Consider the following 25,485-nt stretch of genomic DNA (forward strand, 5'->3'; position numbering starts at 1 on the left):
CAATGTATATAGGGTTTAAGTGGTTAAGTTCCCTTGTGCAAACATATACACCTTACAACATTAAATGCAACGAATGCGATTTATTACACAAAGAAAATTCCTATTACAAAGTTATCACTGAACATTTTGCAATAAATATGACCTCCATACCGTAGAGACTCCATTGCAACTATACTGGATACTTGAAAAATGAAAAGGGCTAAAAATGAAAAAGAATTATACAAAGAAGAGTAAATGATGAAAATTAATGAGGGTCACAAAACATACATACGTCAAAGAAAATGACAAACCGGTGGTTATGTAACGCTCTCCTTAGATGGACTTCCATATTAGGCTGGAACAACGTTGTGTGTGTGTATATATATAAATGTATATTGTTCCACACCAGTCAGGCTCCAGAGAAGCTAAATCCAGAGTTCCTGTGCTTTCTCGTCACGCCAAGAGATACAAATCACTACCAGAGTAAAAGAGCAGCTTCTCCATTGTCAGTTCCACTCCATTTTCTTCCTGTCATTACTATCTGTTCTGATTAAGAGAAGCATGCATTTGGGCCAACAAGGCTCCATATACAGAGAGAAGGTGTCCTCGCCATGGCATGAAGAGGGGCCTGTGGGAAGAGCGTGTCTGCTCAGGGACAACCAATAGATTCTTTCTCTCTTTCTCGTTCCCTTTTCTCCAGTCCTTCCTACTTTCACTCTCTCTCCTCCTCTTTTCCCCCCGCCCTCCCCCCACGCACCCTCTTTCATTCTCCCCCTCCCATCTGCGGAGGGTGTTTAGGAGGGGTCTCCATTCGCCGGGGCCTCTGGGCTGGTAGATACCTCGCCCTCAGGGGGGGGCGAGCCCCCGGACACACCTGGAGGAGAAACGCAGGAAACCTGTCAATCACTGAGCATACAAAATACATACAAAAAGACACCTGATTTTCCTAAATTATTACCTCTTTAAAAAAAAAATAATAATAAATAAAATAAATAAAACTGAGGCGTTCCATAGAAATAAGAAAACCATTTACGTGCATTAGGATAGACAGTCGGTTTCCAATATTGTTGTTGTCCTAATCTTTAGGTCCTTCTACTCAGGTAACGGCATGCAGCCAAACCTTATCAAATTGTGCTTCTCTATTTTTTAAGGAGTACCTTATTCTCTCAAGGAGAAGTGCAGTCATTTCTATGAGCAAATGTTTAAATGCAGCAGCTTCCTCTTTTTTCCAATGAGTCAAAATGATACTACCTCATCTCTAATCCAAACCTTAACCTTCACCACTACTTGCCTAGCCCTAACCAAAACATAAATATAATTCTAAACTTAAACCTTGCCCCACACTACATATGTTTTTAAATTGTGTTTTAAATCATCAATCATCAAAAGTCCACTCATTCATTTCGTGTCTGTCTCCTTGTAATATTGTGGTTGCACTCGACTCCAGTGTCCCTGAGACAGTAGTGAGATAATAATCCAGATTAAAAATCCTAAATGTAAAAAATTACATTTTTGATATTATCAGGGCAACGCCGATGCATCTGTGAGCAGGACAGGAGTTTTATTGTATCTGTGAACACCTCATTCTATCGGATAATCTGAGCACATGATGGGACACAGACACGCATCCACACGTGAAAATGTGTGCAAATCTTTGAATATATGTATTTTTTAAGCAAACATTTGTAACTCTGCTTCTGGGGGTCCCTGGAACTAAATATTTTGAGATCGGGGTCCGTGGCCAAATACACATAATTTTCGGGGTCCTTCACATGAAAGGGTTTGAGCACCACTGACATAGAAACAGGTTTTTCAAAAAACCTTCAAATACATTTTCACGATTTTTCAAAAATAGCAGATCTACAAGCTTGCAGCACGTCACTCGGTGCCGCGCTGTGAGCTCGTATATCTGCTATTTGTCAATAGTTAAAGTACAAAATAACGCAGTGAATCCTTGTACCCAGGGCCCAGAATCTGGTGCGACACCCCTGCACATGCACACACACAATCAAGATGGTTTGACAATGCCTCACAGCAGGCTATAAATCTGACTACATGAGAATCCTGAGGAAGGAACTTCAACTTCCTCCAGCAACGCAACATGACATCACTGAAACAGTATTTCTTATCAACTAGATTTATTGCATTAAAATAAGCTAATTTTTGTTTTGGGAAACTTCAAAATCAAGAAAAAGCAGAAGAATCTAATAGACCCAATGACCACGATGGGAAATGCTTACTTCCCTCCACTGAGCTGTATTGAAGCCTTTCTGTTCCAAACTCTAAAACAAAAGAGAATGGCAGAAGAGGTACTGGGTGATAAAGCCCAGCAGGGGAAGCAATGTCTATCACGAGTTCTGTTACGAATCATTACAACAATCCATAGTAGGTTATACTCATCTGTATTGCTCAAGGTGTTGCTGTAGGCACAATACACCTGTTGGCACAATGTAAAAGCCTCACTGTCAGTTGAGTGTCACGCTGTCTGGGAATCTTAAGGTCATCGGTTCAACCATCACCTTGCCCAGGCTAAGTGTCCCCCCTGAGCAAGACACTTGACAGCGCCCTGACCTTTTTGGAGCGGTGCGGAGCCAACCACTCCTACTGGCTTAGTCCGTTTGCGTCTGTCCAGGTCGCCCAGGGTCACATTAGCCAAGCTTATATATAATTTGAAATGCCCACCTGCAGCTTTCAGGTCCATCTCTGCCAAGTCTTTGGTCAGTTCACTGGTGCTTCCGGCCGGTGCGGCCTGCTCCCCTCCGATGTCGGGCACAGCGTTCCTGCGGCCCGTGCGATCACAGTTGATGAAGTCCGAGTATGACGTCTCTACGTCCATCATCTGTCCATGACCAGCGCTCTCATTACACCTGACAGAGAGGAGGAGGGTGGTTGTTACAAAATAAACAATAATAAAATCGGGAGAGTATTTTTTGCTGGTCGTTCAGTCCGAGTGTATCAAAGGGTGCGTTCGGAAATGCGCACCCTGGTGTGTTAGATAATCACCCGCGTCATGGTTACTGAGGTTAGGGTTAGGTTTAGGCATAGTTTTACTGAGGTTAGGGTTAGGGTTAAGGTTAGGTTTAGGGGTTAGGGTTAGGTTTAGGCATAGTTTTACTGAGGTTACTGCACTCACTACACTGAGCACACACCCGGTGCGCATTTCCGAACGCACCCTTTGATACACTCGGAATGAACGACCTGCAAAAAACACTCTCCCTAATAAAATCATCTGGGCTGTCTTCCCTACAATGGCCTAGTCCCTAGTGCATCACTATCTTGGGAGCAATCAACACTGCGTGGCAACCGTTACAGTATATGAGCTCACATCACGTTCTACAAGCTACATGTTGTGAGTTAACTGAGCTTGTAGATTTTTGGAGCACCAAAACATCGTATGATGGTCATGAACAAAAACACAACATCATCAATATAATTTTAATTTCACAGTTAGAAAGGCTTCCAAGGCATTGTGGAGCTGGTTTTGAATGCTAGAAATGTACAACTTCTGCGAAGAACAGGTATGTCACTCAATACAGTGAAGTACAGCTATTTTTTTTTGTTAATGTTAAGTAAAACAAAAAAAATCACACCCGTGTGAAGTGGAGCTGTGTGTGTGTGTGTGTGTGTGTGTGTGTGTGTGTGTGTGTGTGTGTGTGTGTGTGTGTGTGTGTGTGTGTGTGTGTGTGTGTGTGTGCGCGCGTGTGTGTGTGTGTGTGTGTGTGTGTGTGTGTGTGTGTGTGTGGATCATGTGTACCGATTTTTGTGACATTTGAAGAAAATATGTAGGAAAAGGAGCAAAAAGTGTGTTTTGGAGAAAATTCAAGATGGCGGAAAATCTATCATGGCGCAAATGGGCGTGGCCTATATGGGGAGATGCGTCATGACCCAAGGAATCCAGGGAAAAAATATTTTTAATTTTCCGACCTACGGTTCAAGAGTTACAGGCCAAAACGTAAAGTGGGGTGTTATGGCGCCACCATGCGGCCAAATGACACAATTATTTTTTATTTAATCCTTGAAATCATTATGAACCTCCTCTCCAAGTCTTGAAACTCTAGCCCCTATGGTTTGCGAGAGACAAATAATTGAATGTGAGTTTTTGCGATTCCCATTATAAGTCAATGGGGAAAATTAATTCACTAATAAATTAATATCAATTAAACTATAGAACCTTTCTCTTAGAAAAGTAATAGCCCACGATTCCCGAGTAAGCCGGTCGATTTGACATATGGCGCGAGTGTGTGGTGGCAAAACTGTGGGACTAGTGGCGTGCCGAAGTTTAGGAAGTTCAGGCTACATACAGACACACACACAGACAGACAGACAGACAGACACACAGACACACAGACAGACCCACACGGCCACGTATAGGGAGCCTGTGCTTCACACAGCTCCAAAAAAACGACTTCCTCACTAGTGATGTCATAATTGTGCAATTCCATTTAGCTACATTTACAGTCACTCTGTAATGGCTTCTCATTTTAAGTAAATTCCATATAATGATATAATAAAGTAAGTTATGTTGTCTAAATATGGACTAGTACCGGTATATAGACAACTGCTCAGTGGCCTTGTGGTTAGAGTGTCTGGCTGTCCGCCCTGAGACTGGGAGGTTGGGGTTCAATCCCTGGCCGGGTCATACCAAAGACTCTGTAAAATGGGACCCTGTGCCTCAGGGAGGCACGCAGCATCAAGGGTTGGATTGTGGTAAGTCCCTGTGACATACTGTGTCATGTCCAGGGGGTGTACTTGTACATCAAGCTGCCTCACGCTACAGAAACAGGAGATTGCCCTATGGGCCTCAATGGCTTGGCAAGGCTTACTTATATTATTACTTTTATATAGACAACTGAAGTTGTCCATTATCTTTCTCCTTCCCTTTTATAAAGGCAGCTGAACGTGAAACGCACACAGAATGGGCCACTTCAGCACCTCAGGAGCCCACTGTTGACGAGTGAATTAATGAAGAAAAAAAGGAACATATATACCGACCGAGGCTGGTCGCAATTACCATTTCTATTTCTACGCAGGGACTAATGGCCCTGCTGACATCTGTGCTAATTGGCCGTCCTAATTACAACAGGAAAAAAAAAAAAAAAAAGAATCTGCTCCTGAGACTCACATAGTCTCTTCCCTACTTTGACCAGTTGGTCAGGTCCGTCACAAAAGGTAACTTGCAGTGCAAAAGGGCGCAGGGAGGAGGTGGACTGGTCAATAGAGAGCCACAGGGAACTGGCTTTAAAGCTTTCAAAGGCCTAGTAGAGGAGGGGAGCCAGAGGGAGCCCCAGCGACGAGCATATCCAGCTTCCATTAGCTATTCATTCCTCCTCTTCTTCCTGTTTCTCAGTCCATATTTAACTGGGTCATGGATCCTGCCAACCACTGCACAGTACAATCCTGAGAGTTAGTTTAACCTCAGAGAGGGTACAAATGGAACCAAAACGGACTGTAAAAAAGGTCCATTTGAGTGTTAAATGAACATTCAGGATTTTACAGTGTAAGTCTATACAGCTGGCCTGAGAAAAGAGGAAGTGCAACAAAAACAAAAAAACTGAAAAGCTGGTCCAGAGAAGAAAACAAAGTGATTAAGAAACTAAATAAAATAAAGTTAAATAATAATACATTAAAGGAAGAGGAAAAGTTCATGAAGAAACAAGTGACTGGAGAAAAAAAAAAGTACATGAAAAGAACTACTGTATGTTTCCAGCCAATAATATTATCAGACTCCGCTGCGCTGCGCAGCTGTCCTGCACATACGTCATCACAGATGAACCCTGAAGATCTCCTTCGTGGCCCGGCACAGGTTCACAACATTAAAATCTGGAGTGTTCAGTTCAATTTAATTACCCCGTGTCTGTGGAGCATGAGAACGGCATCTAACGCCAATTTAGGCTAAACATTATCTCTCAAGAACAGATTCTCTGATGCTACGCAAATGAAAAGGAACAAAACAGAGAGGGTGCTGTTTTTTCCTTTTCTTTGACGATGGCTAGCCAGATTGGGCTAAACAAAATACATCTACTGATAAACAATGTCCCCTCAACTTGAAAGAAACAATAGGAGAGAAGCAAAACGATAGAGCAGTGGTTCTCAACCTTTTCTGGACCAGTACCTGCTTGAAAATCTTGTGTTAACTGCCGTGCTAAGTGGTCAGACTGATCTGACCATCATGTTTATTCTAATGATCAATCAATTGATTGTGTTCCGTTTGCATTCTTATTTATCGGTATAAGAACGTTAAAACATTTTTTTATTATTTGAATATATAAATAAATAAATGACACAGTGACCCCAGGGCCAGTCGGTTCCCAAACCATTCCACCAGTATCATAAGGCTAAATGCTATCATAAACTATAAAGATCCCACAATTGTTTCCCTCTCTCTCTCTGTTATGTTTGAGCACACCATGCTGAAGAGGAAGTGCCCAGGGTCATTCACTGATAGGGGGGGTTAGGCAATGCAGCTGTACTGTCACTGTTGGAGAATATGAAAACCTTATTGGCCTGCATACAGCCTTACAAACATCTCTAGGTAAAAGCGCTGCCTCAGGAAATGTCAAGCCCTGAGCTAATAGTTTCCCTGAATGTCCCGACCACAAAACAAGCACTGCACTGTATTCCTGAATACAGTCTCTGCAGATTATATTTATATTTGGTTGGATTCTAGGCCTACTTTAGATTGCTACTCTGTAAACCCATTAGTAAGCCAAGTCACTGTGGTGTGGGAGGCCCAGTTTCATCATTCATAACGTGTACAGCACCAAAAGCAACAAAGTCAGGCCTACATTTTCCAATGTCCAGATCAGAACATGCATGCTCAAACAAGTAAAACCTTCTCCTACTGCCAGCCTGTCTAATTACGCCATGGACCAAGTTTCTGTTTCCACCTCAGACTAACAATGAGAAACAAACATCACAGCACATACAGTACAGTAGCACAGCCTGTCTACTTCAGCAGGGACGCTGTGTGCCATATTATGCTCCACTTGCTCCATACCAGTGGCCCAGTTGTTATGTTGCTTATTATGGGTGCTTTATCTAATTGCCATTCTCCTGTTTAATTAGTTGGCTTGCCCGTGCAAGTGGATCAGATCCTTCCATGAGATCATTAACAGGTTTCCATGGAGGGATGGTGATAATGATGATGATGGTGTTAACTCAGTTACTGCCAATTAAATATGCCTTCTTTGGGTTCTCCCTGCCAGCCCTCTCCATAGACTTCCATGTAATTTATAGTGCACAGATCATGCACGCCCATGCACAGATCATGCACCATGTTTGTGCAGGCTGTTCACAGCTTTCAAACAAAAAAAACAGATTGGAAATCCGTTCAGGCATTCTTGAGATAATAGCCATTATGTTTTACATGTTATGTAAGCAAAGATGGCTATCCTGTATGAAAGATGGGGTTGTATGGGGGTGGAACATGCAAAATCGCGATTAAAATCATGTTTACTAGATTTAATGGGGTCCAAACATTTTTTTTTTTTTTTTTTCTAAGTAAAAGTCGATTTAAGTCGTCTGGCAGGGAAGTCCATAGTGAGAAAGTTGATCTAAAAGTCGTTTGGCACTGTATGAGTTAAGTTCTCCTCTCTTCACCATGTGTTTACCCTAGACTCCGTCTGAATGCACTCTTCTGCCTGGTCTCAGCTGCGGAGGGAAGGGTTTAATGATGCCACTTGCTAAAACCATGTTAGTCCTTGTAAGAGCAAACATCTGCACGGTAATGAACTTGTTTGTGTTGCACTGAGGGCATGAGGCAGGTTGTTTACGCATGCAAATTAAGATGTAAAGTGACATGGGAGAGAGACGCTAGTGACCTTCTGTCAAGAAAGTCACTGGTCAAATTGCATGCTGACATTTGTTTATTGTTGAGAGGAAAAGCAATGAATAACCTTAATTCAGGGGTCTTCAACGTTTTCAGCTCAAGGACCCCTTTAGTTGAGAGAGAGATGAAGCAGGGACCCGATCACAACCTGTTCAGAGATTCCATATCGTTTCATTGTTTGACAGCACAATCATTAGAGTATTTTGGATTCATGCCAAAAGTGTATGTTTCCCGGGTTCTGTGTTCCCCGACCTAGAATTGGGAATAAGACCTATTCTGAGTGATTCTTATCCAGACCAGTGCCCAAACAGCATTGTTGCCTTTTGTTGTGTGGAATGGCTGAGCAATATTCTGATATTATTTGGGGTATGACTATGACATTTTGAGAAACAAGCATTATTAAATGTGCATAATGATGACACAGATAGAGGCAACCATTTCACTCACCTTGAACAGCCTAATCCCTAATACGTTCCAAAAATGGTATCACTTGTAATCCTGGATTTAACCAAATATATTACAGTAACCATAATCATCCAGCTCTACTGGTAGACATTCTCTCTTTAAGAGATTGTTGAGATTTGCCTTAAAGCAGTCACAAGTTGCTGACTGAAATAGTAGCACATAAAATTGCATCATGATAAATTAAGATATGCTTCCTTCCCTAATGTCCCAGATAATAAGAGAAGGGTGTCTTTATGTGGAAAGGCCAGTGAGTGTATAGGGAAGGAAACCCGACACAGCTGCAGCTGTAAACACTATCAGAGGATAAATGTCACAGGTGTGCATTTTCACTCCAGACAATAACAATTCGATCACCGCAGTTCGGGTGGTGAGTTGAACTCAAGTTTAGCCGTGCTTCTCATTCTCTCGTTTCACCTTGCCTGGTTTCTCTCTCCTCCCTCTGGCAACACTGTATGCGCTGACTGTTTGCAATGCAGGGGATCCACTTTACTTGGGAAAACACCACCCCATTATTTCATGGAAAAGCCAGGCAATTTCCCTGTTCTCAAGAAAGCAGCTGTGTCACCTTTTCAAAACATTAAAATAAGACACTGTAACCATATAATCCAAGGGTCTTCAACAGGGGTCCTCAGAGTTACTACAGGGGGTCCTCCAAATCTCCCAATCCTTTTTATATTAACAACTTGAACCCTAGTGTCCATATTCTGAGAACTGTAGGCAAAAATAGCAGATCTACAAGCTCACAACGACTCGCGTTGTGAGATTGTAGATCGGCTATTTTGGTGTAGAGGAGAAAGAGAGCAGAGTGAAAGGTCAAGTTTATTAAGCCCGTATCATAGTCGGGTCCGTGTAGTCTTTTCGAGTCTTTTTGAGTCATGAAACTACAACGTTACATCATTCCTCACGGTGGAGAGCTTTCCACCTCGAGTCCCAACACATCTCTCTGTTTTTACTATCAGACAGACAGGCTCTACACCCCGTTCACTGATTGGTCAATCTAGACTAGTCAGTCACAGTGAATAGGTCTCCACCGTGGCGTACTATGATGGCCTGCACTTATTTTCTGACTTGAGGTGGAAAGCTTTCCACCTCAAATTTGCGGTGGATAGCTCTCCACCGTACACTCTGATACGGGTTTAAGTATCTACGGTGAGAAGGTTGTGGGAGTCCCTGCTTCATCTCTCTCTCAACTAAGGGGTCCTCGGCCTGAAAATGTTGAAAACCCCTGACATGATCCCATTGTGAAAGTCATCCAAGGTGAATTAGAACAACAGCATGGGGGATGCCTTGATGGTATTTACAGTATGTATGAGTGTATGAAAGTGAGCGGTGGTCAGGTCGGCCAAGGCGACATGTAACAGGAGAGCTTTTGGCCTTGAGAAATTAGGCACAAAAGCCTGTGCGATCACTGAGGGAATATGACTCAGCGCTGCCACTTTCACCGGGCCCATTAGGGAGACAAGCTCACTCCCATCCCGCCAGAGCCTTTTAAGCCTGATTTGTGTGTAATAAACTCACATTATCTGCAATAACCCACACAAAGATTGACTTCCTTGCTGATTTTGAAGTCCATTAGTGCCATCTTCTTCCAAGCAATTAAAAGTCAGTCAACTAATTTCACATCATTTTGTTGACATGGCAAAAAGCCTTCACATGAATGGGCCTCATGTGTTTCTCTTAGCAACACACTAGTCTGTTGGGCTTTTAATCCAGGGTTCTTGTTTAGTGCTCTCTCATCCTCTGAGGTTTCCCACCATCTGAAATACCAAAATTCTCCCCCAAACATAAGGCTGGTATTAAGGCCTTGATGTTTAAGGCATTTACCCCAATTTCAAAGATGTTTTCCAGACAACAAATTGCACATAAGGCAAAGACTGTATACAACCATGATCACGTTTCTAAAACGTCTGGCCTGTGTGAAATGAGGAAATAATTCCTCAGCTTGATACTTCTCAATGAAAGGTTTTGCATTTAGAAAAAGACAACGTGGTGTTTTTTCACAAAGAGGAAATGAGTGAATACTTCTCAATGAAAGGTTTTGCATTTAGAAAAAGACAACGTGGTGTTTTTTCACAAAGAGGAAATGAGTGAAGAAAGAGTCAGGCTTACCAAAATATTCACACTTGAATCTTCCACCACCACTGAAAGCCCAGTAGCCCAACAATCAAGCTTGCAGATCCCTGACTGTGTGTACAGACAAACGTCCATTTAGACCCTCCAAAGACAAGTGTTGCACACTGATAGCAGCTATACGCACAGTGCTTTCACGTTACCCCCTCCTCTGCCTTTTCCCTGCCTCTCAACCTTCCCAGTCAGACCGGGTCTGGACACTGTCTATTCACATGATGTCAGCAGCTGCTCGCAAGACTGCCAGCCCACTTCAAACACAAGGGAGTTGTGTTTCCTCCGCAAGATTAGCATTGTTGTTCTACGAAGCCCTTCCTTTCATAAATAAATAAAACCCTGTCCATTCAGTGCCAGTGGATATTTGCCCCATATATCCTTCCTCTTTTTATGAGGCCCAGGTCGCCTGTGAGGGCCTAATTTCTCCTGGGGAAGTGAGTAAAACAACTTGCAAAGCAGCTAGCTTGCGCTTTTCACAGTCATGGGTGGTTCGTGTCTATGCCTTGAAATCTTTGCCTGACGGGTAGAGGTGCATATATACAGGCATCTTTATCAGGTTTCATTTAGAAGGAGTTACGGAAGAGGATCCACCATCTCTCTCTCAGCTGCTGCAGACCATTGCCTCCTACGATAGATCTCAGGCCAACTCTCCTCTTGCAAAACTGCCACATTTTCACAGATAATGTCATACACTCAAAGCAGCCTCTTCTATTCTTTTCACCCAGTCGAGATACTGAGAATGAACAGTGCCACTCACATGTAATTGCCATCCTAATTATCCATCAAGCAAGTGAGCTCCTATGCCCAAAGGCTTATCAAATCAGCAGGAGGAGCAGGAGATAAGAAGCCTGACCGAGGCTATTAGCATCAACTACAGAGTAGAAGCGTGGCAAGAGTACTGATGCATAAAACAAAAGATCTTGGGCAAGGTTGCTTCACTCGAAAGCCACAGTGGAATCAAAAAGCAATCTCACTTATTAGACTGATAATCTTGGCAGCCACACAGAAGAAGAGCAGCTGAGTATTGACTCTCCAATTCACAAATCAGAACCTCTAGTGGTCAATATGGAATTCCTTTTGCACCCCATGGCCGATGTGCCATTATAAGATGACATATATAGCCTATATTGTTATGAATCTGCATGGTACAATAGTAAAATAGTGAATCATAGAGACAGAAAAACCCTTACTCAATAATGGATTTTAAATTGACCAATACAAATAATGTATTATGTACAGTATGTATTATGTAATGTACAAAGAACATACAGTATACTAACACTCATTGTTTAGTTCAATGTAGAGGCAAACAATACAGCAATAAGAATCATGTTCCCTTCTGTTAGACCTGTTCACTTGGCAACAGACGGGCCAATCAACACCAGCGCATGTGGTGTGAAAACTAATGTATCATAACAACGCTTTGCCTGAACACAGACTACAATATCCAGTCATCAGATTACCAATCCCTGAAGGCAGCAGAATTATGAATAGATGCTGTGTCCATGTTCTGTTTTGGGTCTATATGCAGACAAAAGAACTGTAAGCCAACTGCTTTTAGAATGAAGCGGGTTGAGCCCTTCTGCTCCAAAATGACTCTACTGAAGAAACATGCAGAGCCCAGCCCCAGGCTATAGGGAATCCCCTTGTGTGCGTGACACACACAGTCACGCGCGCACGTGACACACACAGTCACGCGCACACACGCACACACACACACACACACACACACACACACACACACTATATATTTACACCAGTAAGACTCCCTAATCGGGAGATAAGCGACCGTAGGTCACTTATCTCCACAAATAGGGCAAAAATGTGTTTTTCCAAAATCTGCCTGAGCCATGTTGATGACATGAGTGTAGACATACTGTGTAGTGATTTTCGTGATTTTAGGGCAACATCTGTAGGAGCAGTGTCCAAAAATGTGTTTTTAAAAATCGGCCTGAAGGTGGCGCTATATGGGACAGATTCATGTTGATGGGATGAGTGTAGACATATTGTGTAGCAATTTGCGTGATTTTAGGGCCAAAACTGTAGGAGTAGTGGGCAAAAATGTGTTGTAAAAATCGGCCTGAAGGTGGCGCTAGAAGAGGGCCATGTGAGAAATGAGGGGTGGGGTCTCCGCGTTGCCTTGGCGGACGAATAGGTACCGGCCCCGGCTCTCCCGGACGCTCCTAGGCCGAGTTACGGCATTTTATGTGAGCTGCAGTGGAGGGGGTCCTCCACTGGGGGCGTCACCACTTTTGCATCCGTTCTGGAGCACCAGGAGTGGGTGGTCCCCAGGAATTCCCCGTGAGCAGCCCCGTTGGGGTGGTCATTTGGTAATTTTTGCACATGTGCTCATTTTTTACACTTGGGGGTCCCCGAGGGAGCTGGGGGTCCCTGGAGCTCCGGGGGTCCTTGGAGGTTGTAGTTTGGCAGGTAAGGAGTGTGTGTGCAAAATCTGGCATGGATCGGGGCAACGGTTGCGGAGATATGAGCAGGGCAAAAGTGTGACGTCTGACGTGTGACGGACGGACTGACGCCTGGTGGAGCTTTCCATTCATTTTTATGCAAGTCCTGTGGCCTTACCCTAACCTCTATCCCTAAACCTAACCGTTGTGGGGACCTACTATTTTGTCCCCACACTGCCACACTGTGTGAACATGCATTTAGTCCCCATAAGTATAGCTAGACAAACTCACACACGCAGAGAGAGAGAGCGAGAGAGAGAGAGAGAGAGAGAGAGAGAGAGAGAGAGAATTGAACTGGTGTGGTGGAGAATCTTTGACCACACAACATTCACAGCTGAGTCAGGAGCAGGTGATCACGTCACGTGCAATAAAAAGTCCTTGCCATCTCAATTTCCAAACAACGTAGCAACTTTTAATCTAATTTGGAGATCTGGCAAAGGCAATGAATGTAACAAATGTATTGTCATTTGATTTTATATCATTCTTAAAAATAATCTTGTATAAATGCTACCACAAAAATGGAACATTAAATATGTCACCTTTGCTTAAAATAATCAACCAAAAGATGAATGTTTGCTTGTCATGACAAAATATGCAAGGGAACAGTTATTCCCTTGCTAATTTACCATCATGTCAAGATAGGTTGGGGCACAGATTTACAATCCTTATTATTCCGAGCCGAACATGCCACACCATTTTGCTGATTGTATTAAACCACTCTTGATTCTTAATATAAATTATAATAATGTTATGTATTTTGTTGCTTTGGGGGTATGTGTCACTCACTGTACATTTGCATTTAACCGCAAACCGAATACCTTCTGATTATTACCAGACGACCACTCTACGCACTTTTGCACATATTTAAGTTCCAACGTATTTCCTATAGTGAAACAGTGTGATGTGTGCGTCTCAGCCAATCACAGTGATGGGTGAGTTGAAACGGAGCAACCTCCAAACACTGTACAGTTGAACTTCTTTTACCCAGCTATGAGCACTGTTTTTGGGCATGATGAATACCATGCCCTGTCTGGACGTCACATCAGTCCACAAAGTAGTCTAGCAGGATGTGTATTGTATTGTCTAGCAGGATGAATCATAGCTCTGTGTGGAAGATTGATTGACTTCCTCACACAGTGAAATGCCATAAGCTGGTACAGAACAAATATGTGGATTTTGTTTTATTATTATCTCAGTAATTGACGTACCTTGCTCTTACTGTAGTCTGTTATTGTTTTATTTTTTTTATCTTTTTTCTTACTTCTCTGTAACTTTGTAAATAACCTTATACTGCTGTGCTGCCTCTGGGCAACTGATTCTCCCCCCTGGGATAATAAAGGTATCTATCTAACTTGTCTTGCATAACAATATCTATAATAATAGACAGGTGGATCTCATGATAGTATTGGTTAAAATCGGTTAGTACTTGCTGCAGTGTAACTGTAACTCTTGACTAAAGTGCAAGAATGAAAAGGAGAATTAAGATTCAAACAAGGAGAATTAAGAGAAACAAACAAAACATTATGCAACTGGAATACACAAAAGGACAAACAAATGACATTTCAGCAGTATACAGGCCAGTGTTTATGCTTTGAAACAGAGTTAAAGGCCAGGGGAACTGGGTTTAAGTAAGGATTTAAAAACCTCTGGTGACCGAGCAGAATAAATGTGTAGGGGCATGGTGTTCCAGAGCCTCGTCACCTCTGGTTTTGTGCCTAGTTTTGTGCACAAACTAGAATTCGACTGGTCAGCCTACCTCAGGGCTCTGGCTGGAGTGTGAGTAGGCCTGTCACAATTATTACATCATTGTCCAATCGCAGTTAGTTGAATTAATCACAATTATTTTGTCATAATCGTCATAATCGTTTCCATGTTGAGAAATGTTCATATATTTTCAAACATTTTCAAAAATAGTGGAAATAGCAGATCTACAAGCTCACAACGCATGAGCTTGTAGAGAAGCTATTTCCACTATCAATGTTATTTTTTAAGTATAAAGTTATGTCAGTAATTTTTTTGTATATTTAGGTTATGTGTCATATCTGCCATGTGCAACTTCAAAGCCTACAAGCCAAACAGAAATGTAACTGTCAATGACAAAAACACAATTAAATCGTTAATCACAATTATTTGAGTGACAATTAATCCTCATGTGAAAATGTCAATCGTGACAGCCCTAGGTGTGTGGCCATGGGGCTAGGGATGGGACGATAATCACGATAATCGTATCGTGACGATTTAATTTATTGTGATATCGTCCTCCGTCATGCGCTGGCATCAATTCATCTTTTATTTGCCGAGCTGCATATCCGGTTCCAAGTCTTAAACCCTCTATAATTGGTAAAAGGTACTTATACTAACTTGATAAGTCTTTTTTTCACTCTCTATCAAATGTTTTTGCCAAAAAGTAGCCAATCTACAAGCTCACAATGCGTCACGACGTGTTGTGAACTTGTAGATCTGCTATTTTTTGGCAAAGACATATTGTAAATTGGGACTTCTTTTGTCAGAATAATCGTGATCTGAACAAGAAATCTTCATATCGTTCCATCCCTACATGGGGCACCGACTTATGTTTTTGCCCATGGCTGCTCAACAGCATTCCAACCCTACTACTAAAGCATTACACATTGACCATCCAACTGTGCATTCACCATGGGTGCTCCAGCTCCCCGTTTAGGGGCTTTAAAAAACTAAACTATGAAATCTTAGTTCTAAAATGGACTGGCAGCCAGTAGACTGAGGCGAGGAGATGATGTGGTTTTCTTACCAGAAAGGAGGCAAGCATCTGCATTCTGCACAACGACTAAGAGCCGACTGGTCGGCTGCCTATTAGAGGAACTTGTGTCCAGATTTTGCTATCTGTAAGGCAATCCAGTAACAGCTGGAACGAATTGATCAAGGCTGAACGAATCAATGCGGTTTGCTTTTACTGTTTGATGTAAGCACACATGCCATTATTTGTTTTGCGGGAAGTAATCAAGATAGACTATTGATATAAAAATACAAAAGATCGTATTTTATTTTCATTTTGGGGGCAAATATTGTTATCCCATCATAACCGCAGTTATGCTGTAAGACGTATTTAGATCTCTCTGACTTTGCTGTGTCTGGTTAAAGGCCGGGCATAATTTATGAGAATAGACCACAGCCTGCTCCAAGCCATCCAAACTCATTCTAATTGTGGGTGTACGAAAAACATTTCTGCACAAAAAGGACCATACCAGTGTAGTACATGTCATTGTCAACATATCGGACGGTCACATACTTTCCATAATAAACTGCAAACATTTTAACCCAAAACATGAGTAACATGACAAGTACAGACAACACAAGTACGGTATATGCAGTGCAGCACAGGCCGGTTAAAACATCCTGCGCAAAAAGGAACATCCCAATAAGAAGACCTTTTACGGCTTTGTTTACGTTGGAAGTCCTTGGCATTCGATTAATCGCAAATAGTAACAAGAACATTTAATGCAATTATAAAAGACCATTATATGTACAGTACAGAGTAAAGAACTACGTTCAATGCCATTTTAAAATATAAATAAAATAAATGGGGGGTGGGTGTTCACTGGGAGGAGTGATGACTACCTTTGCCTCTGGCCTCCTGAAAGGTTGATTTTCAGGGCAGCCTTGAAGGAACCCAGTGAGGGGGAAATCTCGCTCTTTCGAACGACCATCATTTCGACATCGGAGCGTCTGGAGGATTACGACTCACCCCACCGAGGTTAGGGTTAGGGAATGTTTGGGTGTCGAAAAGATGACACGTAGAAACAGTGAAACGCTCCCCCCAGTGAGCTACATGTTTTAAGGGAAATAGTCAAGGAGTTCCACACTTGAGTGGCAGTATTGTAGAAGGAGAATGTACCCATATTTGTGCTATGCGTTTGTATTATCAGATCGTTGTGTCCGCTCCCTCTGGTGTTGTAGCTGTGGGTGTCACTAACTTTTTGGAGGTGTTTAGTCAGATATGCAGGAACTGTGGGTGTTGAGGGCCGATTTGCATTGACTATTTTAAATGTCAATCCCATTTTTAGTTGTTTAACCCTGTCGTCCACATTTAGCCACCCAGGCTAGCAAAGTGTGAGGCAGAAACGTGGGTCATGGGCCCCAGGTTAAGGAGTAGTCGAATCAGTTTGTTTTAGGAGGTTTGGAGTTTAGTCTTTAATAGCTTACAAAATCTGCCTAGTGTCAACAACATAAATTCACGTAGGAATGACCCTGGCTGGATGCATATCAATGGTCCATTGTGTGACCTGCTGAAGTACTGGACTGTTCTGAAGCAGTCCAAAGAGAATGTTTGGCTAATGTGATTCATGAACTAAATTAGAACGTCTGTTTCCTACTATTTATGCACTCGTAAACCTAAGTAAAATCAATCACACATTATTAAAGTAAATGGTTCCTTGCAAGCAGTGTTGTAGTGGTGATTTTCTAACTGGTGGGACACCAGTAAAAAAAACAAATAATCGCCACTACTTAAACACTGCTTGTAACTTAAGTAACTATTTTTCCAGGGGTAGAGTTTTTCCAGACTATATTGTCATCCAAACCCAGCCCATAGGAACTAAATGTTAGAGGATACCTAGTATGGGTGTAATAATTATTTATTCTCTATTTTGCGTTTACAGGAAGTAATTAAAAATTGAATTTTACCTTGGATGGTCATTTGATGAAAGCATTGATTTAACAAATCCCCAGAACTATTTCACCCAAACAAAAAATAAATATAGTAAATTCCTCCCAAAACATTATAGAAATATAGTAATTGACTTTTTCATTTTGTTCACTTTTACACATCCCTAACCTGTATTCCAAATATAGCCGGACGCTTGGTCAACAAAAACAAATAAAGGCCGGATCTATAGAGGCTGGGAAAAAAATTAAATAAACGACTAAAGGTTCAAATATTTGCTTATTTATTTAGTTAATTTATTTTCAGGCTCACTACTGACGAGAATCTGCATTTTTCTAACCATACGGTTTAGAGAGGATACAGAATGGGTCTGTGTGTGCAGAATGCAGATACAATAGGAAACCAGCATAAATGAGGGGCTACAGCATGGTTCCCCAATTAGTTTTCCCCAAGGGCCGAATTATGTCTAGGGTACCGAGCCGAGGGCCACAACATTGCAGGGGGCGACGCCGGCGTTCCCGCTACTCCAGCGACAGTTCAGATATCGCCGTTGTCGGGTGAAAATCTTGCATGTCCAAAACCGTTCGTTTTGCATTTATCATTTATTAAATTATTTAAACTAGTATGATTTGCAAAAGAACGTACAAATTTGGAGATACGAGATTTCCACCCGACAACGACGATAAACTAGTGTTGTTGCTGCTCTTATACCACCATTATTACTGGGGTTGGTGTGGGCCAGACAGTAGCCCCCCGCGGGCCGCAAATGGCCTGTGGGCCGCCTATTGGGGAACCCTGGGCTACAGCATGTTGGGGACACCGGTGACCGTGAGAGAGAGAGAGAGAGAGAAGAGCTTCCAGCAGCAACCTACTCTAATATCATAACAGCTGACAGTGTGAACAATAAATGCCAAATCCAGGATTTGTAATGACCTGTTGGCTGTTGCACATGCCCACAGAAAAACAGCTCTTTGACTCAGGATTTATTTAATACATTTTTAATATGTTATGGGATTAAAAGAAATCTGGATATGGCTTGGGTATGATAATACCCAATGATCATTATTTAGGAGAAAATAGGCCTGTGGCACTCCAACTTTAAAATCTTGTAAAGTGTTTTTCCACACCGTTCCAAACATGAATGGCAGTGAATGACGTAAAATAAAAATCTAATAATTTGGATCTACACAGGAGCCAGTTGGGAACAGCATGGCTCAGCCATGCCAACCAGTGACATCAGCCACCTATGACTCAGGTCGGTTTGCAAGATTTGCCGCGCACGCGCACACGCACACGCACACGCACACACACACTCTTGATTGATGACTAGCCTACCCAGAGAGCCAAGCCGTGAAAATGTAGTGTAAGATCTACCATATTCACTGCATACACTGGATTGTTTACAACCCATCTTTCTCTAGGCTGTACACACAATGGAGACTGAACAAGACCCATGGGCTGGCCAGAAGAAGCATGAGGGACTGGGAGAGGACAAGATAGGACAGGACAGAGACGGAGGGATCGTACAGGACAGCCGATGACGAGAACAGAGGAGAGGAGAGGGGGGAGAGGAGAGAAGAGGGAAAGGAATGCATGCTTATTTATTGAGCTGACTAAATAAGGCAATATGGGGCTTTTAAGCCGTGACATCATTTTGTAGGCAGAGGAGAACTCTGCCCCCAAAGCATTTTCTGTCCCTCGCTATTTCAACAGATCCGAGACAAAAAATAACGACTAAAGTATAATTCTAACACTTTCCTTTCAACAACAAAGAGAAGAAAAATGTGTAAATAGTAAAAATAGTAAAAAGATTCACGGAAACTGGGGGCAGAAATTCTCCTCTGCCTACAAAATGATGTCATACTTAACAGCCCCTCCCTTGTTTTTGGAGCTGTGGAACACAAGCTCCCAATAGACAGGTATGTCCGTGGGTATGTGGGTGGCTGGGTGGCTGGCTGGCTGGGTGGGTGGCTGGCCGTGTCCGTAGTCTGGCAATACCTTGAGTGGCCACACACAACACACTAGTTAAAGGAGGGGCGCTGTTTTGTGCAGGCCAGGCACACTCACCACTCACTCATAGGAACAGTTTACAGTTCACACACACACACACACACACACACACACACACACACACACACACACACACACACACACACACACACACACACACACACACACACACACACACACACACACACACACACACACACACACACACACACACACACACACACACACACACACACACATAATTTATAGATCTAGAACACATAGAATTTATATATAGAACACTTAGAATTCATAGATCTAAAACACATAGAATCAAAAGCATAGATCTGGAACTGCTCAAATTCACAGCTCCACTTCGAACGAGGTTTGATTTTTTTAAGAACTCAGGGGAAACGCAAAAGGTCTTCCTAGGCTAAGCAATACACGAATACAGCATAACCCAATTTGTAACAGAACAACTGGTTTGGCAAAGCCTTTTCTAGTCTGCACCACCTGTTATAGGGGATTTGTTTGCTCAGCAACAAATGCATAACTGGAGCCATGAGAAAACTGAACACTGCACTTACCAGGGCATAAACTGTATGCATCACTCCCTTATCTCACTGACACAGCTTGTCGTCGTTCCTAGTAGTCACCTTTAAATAATAAAAAGTATGGTATGTGAGCAGACTACTGTAGTGCCTGTACTAAGTGATTCCGGAGGAGGCCTCAGTTTGGCTGACACTCGCCAAGTAATTCCACTCAACTGCATCATCACGCTCTTCTCCCACAAGTCTAGGAAGACGTGGGCGTCATGTGATTAGATTTGCTGAGTTGAGAGGACAAAACAGTGCATACATACAGTACATACTGTAACCTTCCCTAATGGCAAACATTCTGAAGGGAGCGGCAATTACCACAGGTCGCTTCAGTCCTAGAAAGTGGAACCAACCATGAAGTGGGACCACAGCACAAACCGTATGGACCTTGATGTTTACCCGATGTAAATACACAGTAAAGTGTATAAATGTAACCAAATGGTCCAGTAAGGGCCCATTTGTGCACTCTCTGGCTGACATACAGTATGTTTAAATGAACAATGATCATTTGTGTACTAGAATTAGTTAGTATACTGTGAAATGCCATAGGCTGCCACAGAACAAATATGTAGTATATTCTGAATTATCTCAAACTTGCATAAACATTTCTAATAATAACACTATCAACTAGTATATAACTGATTAATGAATTCAAACTGTCACAAATCTGTTAGTTCTCATGATCTGCTCTCATGATCTGCTTCCATGATCTGCTTCCATAATCTGCTTCCAATCAGCTGGGTTCATTATTTATCCATTATTTACTTCTTACAATTCTTCCAATCCAATGCATAACTTACATCTATGTCTACTGGGTAAAATGAGATTGAACAACACCAAAAAGATTGCTGTCCTTTTTTCATAATGAAAAAGACAGGCTACCATAACTGATACCTTGCTGAGATCTAAGATCTTTTGATGCAAGTAGACAGATTCTTCTTTTGTTTTTCACTTCTGTTATAATGAGTGTTCTTCAGTACTGTAGTACCACTCTGTTGCCTTAAAGTCACAACTGCTGCAACAAGAACAACTGAACATTTGTTCAAAGATTGTTGGACAACCACTTGAGAGAATCTATACATCCTGACTACTAATACCAGTAAGACTCCCTAATCGGGAGATAAGCGACCGTTGGTCGCTTATCTCCACAAATAGGCCAAAAGTTTGTTTTACCAATTATCAAGACATACGGGCAGTTGACAGTTTGCCATGGTTACTCATTGAAGTTGAATCTCCATATATGGAGATAACCTACGCATCACACTAAGTCTGACCTCACCAGCCCATATTTGGGCATGAGCAACTTATGTCTCCATATATGGAGATATGATGACATCACACAGTCCTCAGCCGATGATGTGGCGTGATGTCATACAATACACAAACGAGCCCTACAGTATAAAGGGGCAATTCTTGCCAGGAAAGAACATTTCTTCGACTCAGACCTTATCGCCAGGGTTGGCTTATAGCAGCTGTCGGTAGGACCATATATGGATTCTGTTAGTGTGGATCTCCTAACAGGGCATCATCTGGGATACAATCCCTTTTATGCCCATATATGGAGATCCCTAACATAATCCCTTTCATGCCCATATATGGAGATCCCTAACAGAATCCCTTTTATGCCCATATATGGAGATCCCTAACAGCATCCCTTTTATGCCCATATATGGAGATCACTAACAGCTAACAGAATCCCTTTTATGCCCATATATGGAGATCCCTAACAGAATCCCTTTTATGCCCATATATGGAGATCCCTAACAGAATCCCTTTTATGCCCATATATGGAGATCCCTAACAGAATCCCTTTAATGCCCATATATGGAGATCCCTAACAGAATCCCTTTTATGCCCAGTTGGTTGCTAGGGTAAAAAAACATGGTTGCTATGGTAAACAGTTGGTTGCTAGGGTAAACAGTTGGTTGCTAGGGTAAAACCATGGTTGCTAAGGTGGTTGCTAACGTACACTAACAGACCAGCAACAACAGACTGTTGCCACAGCAACGTACACAAAGGTTTGTGTACACATGTGGTGTGATGTCATACTGAAGATATATGACATCACACCGTACACAAACAAAGGTGTGACGTGTGACGTGTGACGGACGGACGGCCGGTGGAGGTTTTTGCGACCGTAAGGTCGCAGTTTAGTATGAAAACCTCCACCGTCCGTCCGTCCGTCCGTCCGTCCGTCCGTCCGTCCGTCCGTCACACACGTCACACCTTTGCCCTGCTCAATGTATACGTGTAACGCCTGATACTGATGTATGTGTCACTGTGACATCACAGATACTGAGGTGATGTGTCACTGTGACATCACAGGTGAGATCGCAGTGATGTCAGATACTCAGAGCAGTGATCTCCATATTTAGGCATAAACAGGTGACATCACAGTGATGTCAGATACTCAGAGCAGGTATCTCCATATATGGGCATAAAATGGATTCTGTTAGGGATCTCCATACTGTATATGGGCATAAAAGGGATTAGTGATGTCAGATACTCAGAGCAGGGATCTCCATATATGGGCATAAAAGGGATTAGTGATGTCAGATACTCAGAGCAGGGATCTCCATATATGGGCATAAAAGGGATTCAGATGGAGATTCAACTTCAATGAGTAACAATGGCAAACTGTCAACTGCCCGTATGTCTTGATAATTGGTAAAACAAACTTTTGGCCTATTTGTGGCTTATCATCACATCCAACCATCTTAAGATACTCAGCTAGTGGGGAATGCTCTCTTCCCTGGTGAGAATTGCCCCTTTATATAGGGCTTGTTTGTGTATTGTATGACATCACGCCACATCATCAGCTGTGGACTCTGTGATGTCATCGTATCTCCATATATGGCCATCTCCGTATATGGAGATATAAGTCGTCCATGCCCAGGTATGGGCTGGTGAGGTCAGACTTTGTGTGATGGGTAGGTTATCTCCATATATGGAGATTCAACATTCCAGGTGTAACTATGGCTGCCCGTATGACGTGAGAGGTGGAGGCTGTGATATTTGTGGAGATAAGCGACCAACGGTCGCTTATCTCCCGATTAGGGAGTCTTACTGGTCATAGTAAACTGCTCCCTGACGGTCGCAAATACTAAGTTGCATACAACTTTTGCATGCAGATAGCTCAGATCTTTGCCTACGTTCTTAGCTACTTCCCCTGCCGTTACTGTACTTGCATGATGTACAGTTGTACAAAACAACATTTTTCAGTAGAACCGCTGATCCAACCAATATGCCCATAAAAGGGGACAAGGACTGAGAGATACAGAGATCTCCATGTATGGGCACTTATACGTTTTACATCACACTGACAAGGACTGAGAGATACAGAGATCCCATATATGGAGATCTTTCGCACATGGATAGCTCAGATCTTTGCCTACGTTCTTAGCTATTTCCCCTGTCGTTACTGTACTTGCATGAAGTACAGTTGTACAAAAATAAAAAAAATTCAGTAGAACCGCCAATTAAAACAATATGCCCATAAAAGGGGACAAGGACTAAACATCAACATGAGGACAGAAACAGCTGAAAAGGACTTCTCAAACTATCTCCTTTCTTTAGGAGACGGAAAATTCACTCAAAAGGACACAGAAGTTCAAATCCAAATTCCACCACAAAACTTGGTTAAGGATCTGAATACTCTGATTTCTTACACCTTTCCTGACCTGCATGGAAGGATGTATCGACAAAGACAACCTTCTTAAAGGCACTGTATACACTCCTCTGAACAATGACATCTGACTTACCTACAGAAGAGAGAGTCTACCTTTCAGCTGACTCAATTCAGGAGGACAACCACAAGGATTACGTGCCTGTGGAATTCCTCAATTCACTGACACCCACTGGAATCCCTGATCATAACCTCAAGTTGAAAGTAGGCACACCAGTCATGGTGCTTAGAAACCTGCAAGCAGGTCCCGACCGCACTCTCAAGAATGGCACCAGAATTGTGGTAATGCAAATGATGGACAGAGTCATTGAGTGTGAGATTGCAGTAGGCACAAACTAGCCTAGCTGCAGCTATACCATTATTCACCCATGTTAAAACAAGGAGGGAATGATACTGCAGTTAGTTAGCTAGATGCATTAGTATCTAGGCTGGTTATAGGCTAGGCACAAACAGGGGTGAAACATTCTTTCTACCAAGAATACCTCACTATAACAGAGGTGAGCTTCCCTTCACCTTCATTAGACGACAGTTCCCTATCCGATTAGCTTTCTCTGTTACCATCAATAAGGGTCAGGGCCAAGAGAATGAACAAGTTGGCATCTACTTGCCTCAACCTGTGTTCACTCATGGTCAACTCTACACAGCCTTCTCCAGAGGAAAGAGAGCCAGCGCTGTAAAGGTTTTCATTGTGGATAATGACAAGGGCATTACTGACAACATTGTTTATAGCGAACTCCTTTAGGATACTGGGCATAAAGGGACACAGACAGATACAGAGATCTCCATATACAGGCATAAAAGGGACACAGACAGACAGATACGGAGATCTCCATATGGGCATAAAATGGACGCACACAGACAGATATAGATATCTCCATATATGGGCATAAATGCACACAGGCAAACAGATGGTCAAACTGGGTCCTATGACAACAGGTATAATGGGATTTGCATCAAAAGGTGGGGCATTCATTCCCTATTTACATCGTTCCCAAGTATGCCGGTCTCCGACCTAGATGCTCGGCCTGCCGATTACGTATAATAACAGCAAGGAATATCACAACACTAGCCATGTGTTGTATGGAGTATATAGCCAGGTTGCTGCCTTCAGGAAGGAGATACAGTGTTCCAGCATACAATAAGGTCAGACTGAAGAAGTCCTTTGTCCATCAGTCCATTTCATATTCCATCCTGATTTTCTAATATTAGCTTCCAAAGTTTGCAGGATTGCTCCGTTTTTGAACAAAATGCCTCAAATCATCAACGCAGCTTGCGATTACCGTGAAATTTGCCACACATATTCCCACTAGGTCAAGGAACATTAGCTACCTTTTTCACATTGGCCTGTTATAGCGCCACCAGCAGGTAGACTTTAGCAAAACACATTTTTGGAACACAATGCTTCAAATCATGCATGCAGTGTCCGATTGCCATGAAAGATCTAAGGTGAAGAACATATGCCACCCTTTTTACATTGGCCTATTATACAGTAGCACCACCAGGACGCACGGCCTGGTGGAGAACTGTGCTCGGAAGAGCACTGCTTCTAGTTTTGTTTTGTTTCTGTGTTATGTCAAATGTGTGTATTATGTGTTGCATACATGGCTGCTGGTCGCAAGACAAATTTCAGTCAGACCTGAAAATAAATTTTATTTTTTCCAGCTATTTCAGACTAGAAAAAAATATTGTGTAATGCCCTGTGAGATGTTTGG

The 25,485-nt window shown here is 42.5% G+C and overlaps 1 protein-coding gene across 4 annotated transcripts in view; it reads right to left on the reverse strand.

The window, feature by feature from the left end:
- Positions 1-717: 717 nt before the first annotated feature.
- Positions 718-25,485, reverse strand: part of pkig (protein kinase (cAMP-dependent, catalytic) inhibitor gamma) — a 28,244-nt gene continuing 3,476 nt past the window's right edge. Inside the window, exons 1-3 of one of the 4 annotated variants that reach the window (XM_080733464.1) lie at positions 20,077-20,156; positions 2,662-2,846; positions 718-853 (exon numbers count right to left, since the gene is read on the reverse strand). In XM_080733464.1, the coding sequence (XP_080589590.1) occupies positions 774-853; positions 2,662-2,846; positions 20,077-20,084 (273 nt within the window). In that variant the 5' untranslated portion in view covers positions 20,085-20,156 and the 3' untranslated portion in view covers positions 718-773. The other 3 variants (XM_080733466.1, XM_080733467.1, XM_080733465.1) reach the window with 3 other exon arrangements.

Source organism: Nannobrachium achirus, assembly GCF_963921795.1.
Source record: "Nannobrachium achirus genome assembly, chromosome: 9".
Lineage (NCBI taxonomy): Eukaryota > Metazoa > Chordata > Actinopteri > Myctophiformes > Myctophidae > Nannobrachium > Nannobrachium achirus.